This window comes from Conger conger, chromosome 10, assembly GCF_963514075.1.
Source record: "Conger conger chromosome 10, fConCon1.1, whole genome shotgun sequence".
NCBI lineage: Eukaryota > Metazoa > Chordata > Actinopteri > Anguilliformes > Congridae > Conger > Conger conger.
Window position 1 is genome coordinate 33,173,402 of NC_083769.1, and position 12,542 is coordinate 33,185,943.

The window sequence follows — 12,542 nt, forward strand, 5'->3', positions numbered from 1 at the left end:
TGACGGCAGCTCGTGGGTCTCTGTGCTTCCACACCTCTTCAGCATTTCAGTGAAAATGCTCATGTGTGCCATTTCCTCTGCCCATCCATACTGAGTGAGAGGCCCGGGGTCTGTGAGTGTGTTCAGTATGTAAATGGTAAATGGTTGGCATTAATACAGCGCCTTTATCCAAAGCGCTGTACAATTGATGCTCCTCATTCACCCATTCACACACACTCTCACACTCACACACCCGACGGTGATTGGCTGCCATGCAAGGCACCGACCAGTATGTGCCGCAGAGCTGGCTGCGGGGCGGTGCTGGAGGGGCCGCTCCGCTGTTATAACGCACTTTCCCAGAAGCTGACATAGGTTTCCGCCAATCGCAGGCCTCTCTAATATGGCAGGAACTGGAGGAAGAGGAGGATGAGAGGGGGGAAGAGGCAGGCCTGCCGCGCGGCGGGCTCCGGAGGAGGCGCGGGGAGCCACGCTGGCCGCAGCCGCGGCAGGAGCGCATCTCCGATTACTCCGACGACGACTACGTCAGATATTTCATCCTGGGCACCCTGGGGGCTCTGCTGGCGCTGGTTCTCAATCTGCTCTATCCTCTGCTGTCTCGCAGCAGCTGGGCCTAGAGGGGCCTGCTCCCGGCCCGGCCCCACTTAGCACATCTCTCTCAGTAACTCGATACGTCTCACATGCTGTTCTTCTGGACTTTCCCTGCATGTCGAAAGGGGGCTTGAGTTTGCCACCGCAGAACATCGAGTTTTCCAGTCAATGATATTTAACTGTTCATTATTTATGGGCATAATTGGTGTATGTATTCCTCGTACACTACTTTATGTGCGATGCATCACATGCTGAAGGAGGGCCAGGCCTCAGTAATCGGTTTCCCTTAGTCTCTCAGGGTGGAGGGTGAACAGGGATTTAAAACATGAGCAGAGCATTTTAAACGCACCAGAATCTAATTCCACAGAGAGGAGGAGGAAAGGGGAGGAGAGCGCTTTTATTGACAAAATCTCACCGAAATGGTCGATACGGGAAGAAGTCTCATTGTTTTGTGAGGACATGCTTCCAATGGGACAGCATAATTGTGGCTTCAGAATTAATCACAAGACATCTGCCCGTTGTACTGAAGAGAATAAACTTATTGCCATAGATTTTGTGTCGCCACACTCCATGAACCAATGTACACCCTGCACTACTCAGCAAACCTGTCATTCTGACAAGTCGCAAGACGCTAAACTCAAGTTCCCCATTTATGTCAGCATTGAGAAATTGAGTAAATGCGTTTACAGCTGAAAGCATTTAAGTCTTTGACAAGAAAAGGGTAAAGGATAATGTGTATGAGATGGACTTTAAAGACCAGACCGTGACAACCAATTCACCATCAAGGCCTCACTGTGAAGCTTGCAGTTGGGTTTTTAGTGAATATAGATTTACTGGGTTGGTCACAATATTTAATTTGCATCTCCTCCAACATGGACTTCTCATTGGATGGATGTTGCACATAGGGGTACTGGCCCCTCGTTGTTTTGGAATCATAGCAGTTTATGTTACATGCATTGCAATCAAGTGGATAAGAATTGGATAAGAATTCACTGGAATGGAAAAATCATTGGCAGTTTGGCCTTGAGTCTGCTTCGCATTCGTATAAATATGACTCCTAATGGATGTGACGTAATCCAGTTTGCTGCTTCCCACCTAACTGGGTAGCATAGCAATGCAAGTGTTCAGTTTTCATAGCTGTAGGAAGAACCAGTTTGTTAGGGAACATTTTCTCCAGCGAAGTTAAGAATAGTTTGGAACTGATGTCTGTCAAATACTCTTTCTCTGTCCGTCATTATAATGGCCTTGTGAGATGCATCTCCTCATTCCGTGCCTTACTGCTATATAGTAATTACTGTAACAACCGTGTGCTCATCAGATGTCCTTGGTCATGTTGCTGTCAGTTGCCTACAACCATATATTTTATACAGTCGTGTTTTAGGGATTCTATCCGTGTCCTAGCAATAAATAAGCATAGCACATAAATAACAAAGCATTGATACATTTGTAAACGAAACAAAAAAACATGAAGGCAGCTAAATGTATATTTAAAATATTGATGTGCTGAATCCAGTATATGAATTAATACTGTTGCCTGGGCATTGCTTTACCTGTATCAGTGATTAACGTTTTGCGTGGAAATTGCAGGAGATAAGATTGTTTAGCTGTTCCAGGTTTATTAATGCAGGAAATGATCTGTCCAGTCATGATGCATAAGCAGGGACACAGCAATGTGTACATTTCAGGTGAAGTATTTATTTTATTGTACCTTTAGTTAATGTTTATTGCATTTATAGCAGCAAGCAATGTTTTTCATTTGAAACTGAAGGTGGATCTTGGTGTATTTATGCATGTAATCCCAATATTGTCTCTTAACTGACATGTCTTAATTAACCTTGACCTTTCCAGGCCTGCTGTTATTACTCTTTTTGAATCTCTGTACTGAGCACAGTATTGACAAACGCATCTTCTTTTCTGCTTTCTTTAAAATATTGCACACAATACTACTTTAACTCTATTATGGATAGTATTTTGAATCATTTGGAAATTTTGCCAAAATGAGCTGTGTAATTATTTCTGTAATCTTTCCAGACAGAGTGCTTTCTGTGATAGATTTGCATTAATTGTTTAGACGATTGTTTAGTTGCTGAAATACCCCGTCTTTTATTTTGCATGGTGCAAATGCGAAATGTAAAAACCAACTCAAATCACAGCTGTCTGTGATATACAGTGGCAAGATTTTCCCATATGCACTATTTGACCATTGCTGATCTATAAGGTCCTATCCGTCACACTAGGTCTCTTAAAATCTAAAGACATGCAAGCATGTTGCTTGAGAACAAGATAAAGGGAATTTTTAAAGGAATTTGGCAGAGTATACACCAAGTTTATGTACAGTATACACTCCATAATGTGTGGGCCAGGTCTTGTGGACAGATGAGGTGAAGATATGTCCATAATACCTTTTTCCAGAACTCTGCAGGCTCTTTTAGATACTTATTATAACCTGGCCATCCCATGGTTGCATCTTGCAGTGTAGCAACCATATTTTTTTGTGTGAAGCCTTCTGCAAACAGTAGTCACTGACAGGTGTTTGGGTTTTTTTTTCCTCTTCACTATTGTGAGAATTCTTTGGTCATCAACTGTACCGGTCTTCCTTGGCCTTCCAGGCGCATTGTGGTTACTGAGCCAGACTGTTCCAGGCAGTCGATTTAAGTCTCAGCTTTCGCTCATGTATCTGATACATTTTTGTTTCTCAGCCTTATATAATTCGATTACAAATCTAAAATTAAGTACAGAGCCAAATCAAGAAAAAATGTCTGTCCAAAAACATTATGGAGCATACTGTAGTTCTTTATCCATCTTTGTTGAAATGAAAGGGTCATTGTCAGCAGTGCAGCTTGAATATTGTAATAAATCTCAGGGATGCTTCTGTTTTTTGGGGGTTTTTTTTTTTGCATTGTAATTTTCCAGCTCCAGAGCCTTATTTTTATTTTATTTTATTTGTTTTTTGTTATTTGCTTAACCGACCAAGAATGATACAGTAAGATTTTGACTGCTCTAGTAGTGGTGTCCTCTTGTATATGATTGATTGGCAAGCTGGCTTTATGTCATTCTTATGCTAATATGTATGCTGCCGGGCATCCTCACTGTGTTCTGTCCACTACTCATTTATATGCAAACTGAAGGTAATTATGCTATAAAATGTAATCTATTATTCAATAGATAATCTATTATTCTTTTGAAAAGAAAAAAGTATATATATCAAGAATATGCCTGCACTAATGTTACCATCGAATATAGTTACAATCCTTAATGTTGGGGAAATGTGTCCATGTAATTTAACAGATGTAATGATATATGTATGTATATATGTATTAAAATATCTACATTTGTATCATTTTAAACCCTGATTTGCATTTTAAATGGAAATGTAATTTAGTGGACTATGAGATTGGGAAATGTTGATCAATCCAGCAATAATTTGTACAGGTACTTCCACAAAGTCTGAATGCTGCTGCAATATACAGTTATGTGTACTGTGTTTCTAATAATAAAATGACAATTGTACCATGTGTTTTGTTTTATTTTATACAATTCCCATCTGTATTTTTCAATTTAGAGATGAAAGTATGGCAATAAGGGCTTTTGAAAAGGGCCGTTGAAAACTGCTGCTACCTTCTAGCTGCATGACTGTCATGTAATGATGTCCTGAAAAAGGCTAGCTTTTAGCTCTGTCCTAGTTCCTGTGATGGTAGATACTGTTGTAAGCGATCTTAATACCTTATAATGTTGGTTTATTTTGCAGGCCTCTAGCCAGACGCTGTTTGGAGCAGACCTGGATCCGGAAGGGCCCCCACAGCTGACCCCAGAAGTGACGTCCGATTTGTTTGCGCATTCTGGTGACTGTGCCACCCCGTCCTACAGCAACATGGAGGAAGTGGATTAAAATGGGCTGCCCAAGACTGGACATCTGCCATGGTGGCCAGTCAACAACATTGTACCTTGGAGATGTTTTCTTCAGCTAAAGACACTTCAGTGCTTACTAATTAATGAAGTGTGTTGAAGGAAACGCGTTTGTCCCGCTGTCAGGTGGTTGGGTGGCATTAATGCTCATGCTTAAAGCGACCATTCATACACAAACACTTGCACATGAACACACACTCAAAAAAGCCATTGCTCACTCCCCTTGACCCAGTTGTCGCTGTCCAGTAGTCCTTACAGCTGTAAGCAGTGAACAACATTTCATCTGCAAGTTCATTTCAGTCAAATCTTCATCTGACCCCACCCCTGCCAAGCCCATACAACACTCAAGTAGGTTTCCCTTAAACATACCATTTAAACTCAGATTCATTGTTGGAGAAGGGTGGTGGTGGTGCATTTTCTGTGCTTTTTTGAGTAGACTGATGTGGTGGGTTAATGGCAGCCTGTGGGATTTTGCAAGCTGAGATGTTTATGTAGCGAACCTCATACTACCGTGGTTGTTGGCAGACCACATTTTTTAAGCAGTAAAAAAAGGCTGAAATTACTTTCAATCCCCACTGTCCCTTGCCCTCTGTGTTCAGATTCCTGCTACCTAGCACCTAGGTGGCCTTTTCATTTTGCTCTTGTACGTTTTCCTTTCAAGAGGAAATATTAACCTGGTAAGTTATTGGATCAACCCCTGTGGATGTGTTCTGTGACGGAAACAAAACTATTTTGCTTGATACACACTGAAATGTGCATGTTGACACAGTAGCCCTAGAACGGAATGTTGTTTTCCTCTCTTTAGTTTGAATCCTGTGTTTTTCAGTTCTGAGTGGATTGTCTTATTTTTGTTACCCACTTTCCCCCTCTGCCCCGCCCCATTTAATTTTTTTTGTATTGGACTGCATATATGAAGTGGAGTGTGGGGTGGGGGTTATGATTCTAAGAATGCTGCTGTGAATAAAGTATAAATGGTTAATATAAATAAAACTTTTTTTGAGAAACTAAAATACTAAGTTCACGTTTTTATAGCATTACATATTAAATGATTACAGGAGTAACTTCATATGAAGGACTGTTTTTTTCCCCCCCTGGTTTGTTTCTAACATAGAACATTATGAATATCCAATACTGTATAATGCACAATGTTAATTTGGCTGACATTTCTGAACTATAAAGGACAATTGATACATTTAGCATCGTTTATTATATTTTTATATTTAAATTACTATTGTGCATATTCCATATCTTGCTGAATTTATCTGCATAACATTTTCTTCTGATCTCTGACCTGAATAATATTTACATGACATTATACTGTAACATGGAGGGGGGGATCTAAATTGCCTGAATCATATTGCCAAATGGGAGTTTGCATGTTCTCCCCGTGTTTGCGTGGGTTTCCTCCGGGTACTCCGGTTTCCTCCCACAGTCCAAAGACATGCAGGTTAGGCTGATCGGAGAGTCTAAATTGCCCGTAGGTATGAGTGTGTGAGTGAATGGTGTGTGTGCCCTGCGATGGACTGGCGACCTGTCCAGGGTGTATTCCTGCCTTTCGCCCAATGTATGCTGGGATAGGCTCCAGCCCCCCTGTGACCCTGTTCAGGATAAGCGGGTTCAGATAATGGATGGATGGATGGATATTGCCAAATGACAATTAAGTTTCAACTGAGATCTGTAAGATACCCCATTTAATGAAATGTAGCCAGCAAGCTAACTGTTGGGCTGTGAAAAGATGTAGGTGTAGATGTTCAAATCAATAATTGTCAAATTGTCCTTGGTCATTATATGTTTAAGAGCAGTTTTATGATGCAGTATTTTAGAACATATGTCGACGTTTTTTCAGTAACTCAAAATAATCCAGGTTTAGCTGACGATCTCTAATTATCCTCTTGGTGGCGCTGTGAAAAACTGACGAGTTTCATTGCTGTTGCCACAGTACTCTATGGTTATTTCAACAGTCTGTGCCTCCCTTTAATATCTATGGTGCTGACGTTCTGTCATTGAAAATAAGGAAGTAAATATACCATACGATTTGTGTCATGTCGAGATACCGGTATGAACATTACATTCGTTCGATACTGTCTATATCATGTCTAGGCTCTTTACGAATATTTAGCTAATCTGTCCCTACTATACATTCGTTACCTAGCGAGGTACACTTTTACATTAACTTTTAAGTAAGTTAGCGTTAAATTATTTGAAATTGCCCTCCAAACATCCGATTTAGTTTAGGTAAGTTAACTAGCCAGCTAACATTAGCCATGTCATGCAGCGAGAAAGGAAGTGACAACGCACATCGTATTGAGAATTCTGAAGACCCAGAAGACTGCCGAAATGGACGTCAGTCTGATTTTCTTAGTCATCAGGATGGAGATCTGCCGCTGTCTATCCCAGCAGGGGTTTATCTCCAGCGGCAGCGAAAACTTATTATTCACGTTGACCTCAACAGCACTATCTTGGTGTCTGATGCTGTGACCAAGCAAGGAACCATTGCGGTTTTAGAGTCTTTTCTTCCTTGTGTAACTTGGGGACGAGTGGCCAAAGGTAAATGTATATGTGGCTATACGTTAAGTAATGACTACGCATCTGAAATGTGTGGTATTCTGAAGAGTCCAAAAAAAAAATCCTCATTGGGTACTTTATTCTCATTCAGTAATTGTATCTGTGCTCCGTTGCTTGAGAGCCTTTACACAGCAGATGTGAAACATTGAGTACATTCAGAAATACTGAATTTATATGACTGAAGCAGTGGTCGTATTATCTCTCCTGAAGTACTGCTGCCTTCCTATAGACAAGGGTTTGACATTATACAAAGGACCGAAAATGTATTTTCTTAATTATTTTATTCTCTTATCACCAGTGTCGTATTGTTGGTTTATCATTCTTACATTTACTCTTAGCATGTAAAAGGTAAAAATTCCTACCACACCAGTACTAATTTTCACTGCATACCAAAGCAGCATTTGGGTGGCTTGTTTTATATGATCAGCAATCGCCCTTCTCATTCTATGTGCCACAGGGAAATGGGAGTGGATGAGTGACTCACCCTCTCTGCAGCCACCATGTGAGGGTGCTGTGAGTTATTACTCCAAATATGGAAGAGTGGCAGGCTTCACACGCTCCCCACCTGGGCACAAATTCAAGGGAGTGCTTGAGGAACACCTGGCACTGTTGCGATGGCCTGCAGGGCAGGAGGAGGACCAGCTGCTGTCAGTGAGGGGCGAGGATGGACAGCTGTACCACTGGATCCTGCCCTCCTTCTTCCAGTTGCTGCAGGACCTGGTGGAGCAGGGAACAGAATTTGCCATCGTTTTCCGCACCTTTGGGACAGATTTGCCCCACGTGCTGGGCACCATGAATTACGTCCTCACCCAGGGTTCCCACCCACTGTTTCCCAACCTCCCCGCACTCAAGGTCAGTCACCAGTACACTGAAACCACCATAAGACATCGGTCTCCAGCCTGTCCCACTCACAGTGGCCCTCATTTGCCACCCTCTCAGTCAAGTCACATTCTAGAATCACTGAATCGGATGAGATGTTTGGTTTAGCTCGTTCTGACAAAGAGGTGTCTGCTTGATTATTGTTTTTGTTATGTGTGAAAGCTCATCTCTCTACCCCTTCATTACCAGCGCTGATTTGGACTTAAATGTCTTATTGTCCTGTCAGACTGCTTTTCTTTAGAGTTGGTGACAGTGAGAAATGTGGCGGTTTATCCCTGGGAAACATTGTCGTGGGGACATTGGCCACTAAATAACTTGTGCACCAAAACTTGTTAGCTTACTGGATCCAAATTATTATTATTTTTCTTCTACCAGAGGAGCTGTGAAGTACTGCAATGTACTGACACAACATGTGGGACTGCAGTGAAGATTACTTATTTGGAACATCTGTTGTCTACTAACCAAATGAAACATTTTGTTGGTGAAGCTTTTTTTGGGGGGATTTAGGGAAAGCCTTTCATTACATTACATTAATGGCAATTGGCAGATGCTCTTTAGGCTAGGCAGGAAACAATCCTCCCCTGGAGCAATGCAGGGTTAAGGGCCTTGCTCAAGGGCGCAATGGCTGTGCGGATCTTATTGTGGCTATACCGGGGATTGAACCCTCGACCTTGCGGGTCCCAGTCATGTACCTTAACCACAGGCCGCCCTTTCCAAAAGAAGTTGAAGTCAGTGAAACCAAGTGCATAGTGTGCAAACCAAGAAATGAAACCAAGTGCATCATGTCTCTTGGGAATTGATTCCCAGTTAAGGTTTTTTTAATACACTTTGTGATGGTCTACTTTGTGATTGCCCATAATTACACAAGGCCATGTAAGTTCTGAAGTGTAAAGTGTGTAATAACAACACTGTGGCTGTACTTCTCTTTCTCTGTTGTGGAAATGCCTCTCCACTTAAGGAGCTTTGGTATGTGTCAGCCATGTTCATGAGATGATGGTCATTGGTCTGGTTTGAATTGTAGCTGAGTGTGAATGAGACCCCCGGGCAGATCCGCTGCAGTAAGAAGGCGACAGTCCTGACCCGCGGAGGTGAACGCCTGTCTTCCCGGGATGGAGAGAGAGGCTTGTACCAGTTCTTCAGCTCTTCCCAGGGCCTAGGAGGATTCCAGGACCATTTTCACTGGTAAGAGGCAGGCACAGGCCCATCAGAACTGGTTTTACAATCCTGTTCCTCTATAAGGAAGCAGGGACCACAGGAGACTTTACACATGCTCATTAGGCCAGACCATCTCTGACTGATCCTTAACTAATAATAATAATAATAATAATAATCATGATCATGCCTGCTGGTCTGTGGGTGTCTTTTTTTATTGGCAGTGAGTTTTTAGTTTAACCAATGGTTTGTGTAAGTATGATGATCAGCAATCGTGCGACTTCAGTCTTCTTGATTTAGTTAATGGTTGCAATCCTGCATCTGGGGTGGTTGTTTGTTGTTATTTCCCTTTGGTCATTTTGGTTTTCTTAAAAAGTGTTATTGCTGATGCCTTCTGCTCTGTTGTACCACATCATTAACACCGCAGAGCGTATGCATTATGGAGCTGGAACTGCTTTGGTAGTGTTGCTAAAGGTTAACTTCTTAAAATACAGAGGTTAAAACACACACCACTAAGCTTGCAGCTCACTTGTTTGTTTCAAGTTCTTGAAGGACCTGTTAAACTTAAAACACACAAGCTGAGTGAAAATCTAAAATGTTAAATGGTCTGAAAGTGGAGGAATTACCATAAAGCAGGCTTTCAGTTTCAGTCATGAGAATTGATGTTATGATGCTGTGTGTATTCTTCAACAATCAGCTTTTTTGTTTGCCACATTGTGTGCATTGCATTTTGGGTAATTGTGACCTGCCCTGCAGGTGGGCCCAGAACACCTTCTCCAATCTGGGAGGGAAGCCTCTTTGGATTGACCCCTTCGACCCCAAGGTGCAGCACATCTTCTTTGATGACAACATCCGCCAGGATGACGAGGACACCATTGTCCACCCAAAGGTGCATATTGATGAATATATTTCACATTTGAATGATTAACAAGTTGCATTATTTGTGCACAGACAACATTGTGGGCAGGTGAGGTGAGAACCATAACAGAGAACTTCTAATAGAAAATGGGTGTAGTAGCTTTATTCAGCTCTGTTTGACTCAGTCCTGTGACTAAAATGGCTGCTGCCAGTAAAAGAACCATCATGATGCCCCTGCTCTGCTCTGGTGTTGTTCTGCAGGTGTTCCTGGACCCAGGTGGCACACAGATGCGCACAGCCTTCACCTCAGAGCTCTATGACATTTGTCTGGTGCAGAACGACCTCCTCAAGGCCATCTCAGACCTGCACTACTTCACTAAGCGTGTACAGATGTGCCAGGAGAACTATGAAAGGAACCTCCAGCAGGGGGCATACTGAAGCCCAGCTCTTCAAAGCCACGGGGAACAATGTGTTTTTATGCTCAAACCTCCACAACGCCACCATGTTGTGGTAGATTGAGTTAACACCATTTGATCATATCAGTTAGATTAAAGAATCACTTCCCAGAGCATGATTTGTTAAAAGTAAAGAAACTGCTTCTTTGTTCACATTAGAATTTCTGATTCGAAACCCCTTGTATCCATAGCAGTGCTGTGACAGTGTCTTGCAAAAAGAGTTTAATTTCAGCAACAGTATGGCTGGCCTTTTCTTCTCCAGTGAAACGGGTCAGTACAGCTTGGTATGATAATAAGGTTGTTGTACTGTTACCCAGCTGAAATGAAGTTTATAATGATGGCTGGCAGATTGTCTGCCCTGCAGGTAATCCACTAATGGCTGACACTAGGAGGTGATTCCACCTCATTCCACCTTGAGGGGTTAGAACAGGTTCAGACAGGTTTATGCAAGCTATGGTCATATGGCAGTTATTCTCAGGGCATTTGACATATTAATGGAAATTGTGAATGGAAGGGAAAGTTATGTGTTATGAGTCTGCTGTTTCTGAATGCACACTCATATTTGTTTAATGGATTTATTTATTTTGGAAGTATTCCATCGGAATTATGTTACCACTCTACAAGAATAAATGATTGGCTTTTGAACTTCCTTGTTCGATTCAACATCTTCAAGTTGATCTGTTTATAGACATTCAACAGAATGTTGTCAGAGAAGTCTGTTGTCATGTGAATAATTTACAGTTTGGATAACCATAGCATGGCCATGCTATTATATAATTGTTAGATGGCTGTGAAAATTTTATATTTATTTATTTTAATACAAACTTTGTTACTGTTACTTATCAATCCCTCCACTTAAGTTATGGTTGTCTATGGTATGGTATCTTGCCCCATCCTACATCCAAAACACAACTCTGACTCTCCTATGCATTGCCATCCAGTACGTTTCCCATTTTTCATTTGTTGTGCTTTTTATTATGCTTGGAATGGACTTCATTGGATGGTGGGATGAGAGCACATGTAAATAAAGTACATTTTACATTTTCCTCATTAGAATAATAAATGCTACCTCAGTCTTTCTCCAGTATTCTGCTTCTCTTATTTGATTGATGCTTTTGTAACAGCACAATGCAAGATTGTGTCAAAAAAGAGATTAAACAGAAGTCGATGTAGTCTATGGACAGTGTAAAAGGTACTTGGAACCTGAGAAGCTATATTTACTACTACTACCAAGGAGCTTTTGTAGTTCAACAGTATACATTTAAAAAGTACAAATATTATAGTAAAGGTAAGGTACACCCTGAATATTTCCACCATATAATTTCAGTTTGTTCGGCACCAAAACAGATTAATGTTATTGAGTTAGCTTCGTGTAGAAAATGGTCCCCTCTGGGTAATTTGGGTTAATTAGGGAAGACAAATTGGCAGTATGTTAAGCAGCACTGACAATTACTCTTGTACTTTCTATACTGAAGGAGAGAGGAAAAACATTCCTCATTATCAGATAACTGGACATTTACATGTATCAATTAAACTGCAAGGATGTCCACTTATGTTGGCATTACTTTTCTGTTCTGTAATACACATTTTCTGATTCTAGACAGACCAGTTAAATGGTCTTAAACACAAAATCATGAAATACAATATTATCAGCACTCCACAGATTGCACAATAGCATATGTTGTAATAATAATAATAATAATTTAAAAAAGGTTCAAATATATCTTGAACAGAACAGCACATACAAAGACAATTAAGCCCAACATCAGTATGTGGTTGTGTAAATCTGAGTGTTAAATAATAGATGTAGAAACCATAACAGAAAAAAAATAACAATAAATATATAAATAATTATGAAATAGCTATTAAACAATCCATGGTCTCTCTGTGTGTGCAAGATAATCTTCAAGATTGCATGCCAGGCAGTAAGAGCATTGCTCCCAAGTGCTGCAAGGTCTGGCTGAAGTTCTTTCTCAAAGAACTGTCCAACAGACAGTTATTTCTCACAGTGTTGAGACCCACTAGAGGCTCAACACAGCTCTTAAGAATAGCCTTCTTGGCAGCAGTACACCCTGCTACAAGAGCCTTTCTAGAAAACTGCTTCAGATTAAATCATCCCTCAGCAGTAAAACCAGCAAC

The 12,542-nt window shown here is 41.2% G+C and overlaps 2 protein-coding genes across 4 annotated transcripts in view; both read left to right on the top strand.

The window, feature by feature from the left end:
- The window catches only part of usp19 (ubiquitin specific peptidase 19), a 34,188-nt gene extending 28,498 nt beyond the window's left edge, over positions 1–5,690 (top strand). For all 3 annotated transcript variants that reach the window (XM_061256640.1, XM_061256641.1, XM_061256642.1), the window contains one exon: positions 4,337–5,690. In XM_061256640.1, coding sequence (XP_061112624.1) covers positions 4,337–4,477 — 141 coding nt within the window. In that variant the 3' untranslated portion in view covers positions 4,478–5,690. The remainder of the gene's footprint in view (positions 1–4,336) is intronic.
- An 826-nt stretch (positions 5,691–6,516) lies between these two features.
- On the top strand, positions 6,517–11,482 carry si:dkey-32e6.3 (uncharacterized). Its single transcript, XM_061258429.1, has 5 exons — positions 6,517–7,041; positions 7,517–7,911; positions 8,960–9,120; positions 9,847–9,979; positions 10,210–11,482. The coding sequence occupies exons 1-5, from the start codon at positions 6,759–6,761 to the stop codon at positions 10,384–10,386; spliced, it is 1,149 nt and encodes a 382-aa protein (XP_061114413.1). The 5' UTR covers positions 6,517–6,758; the 3' UTR covers positions 10,387–11,482.
- Positions 11,483–12,542: the final 1,060 nt, after the last annotated feature.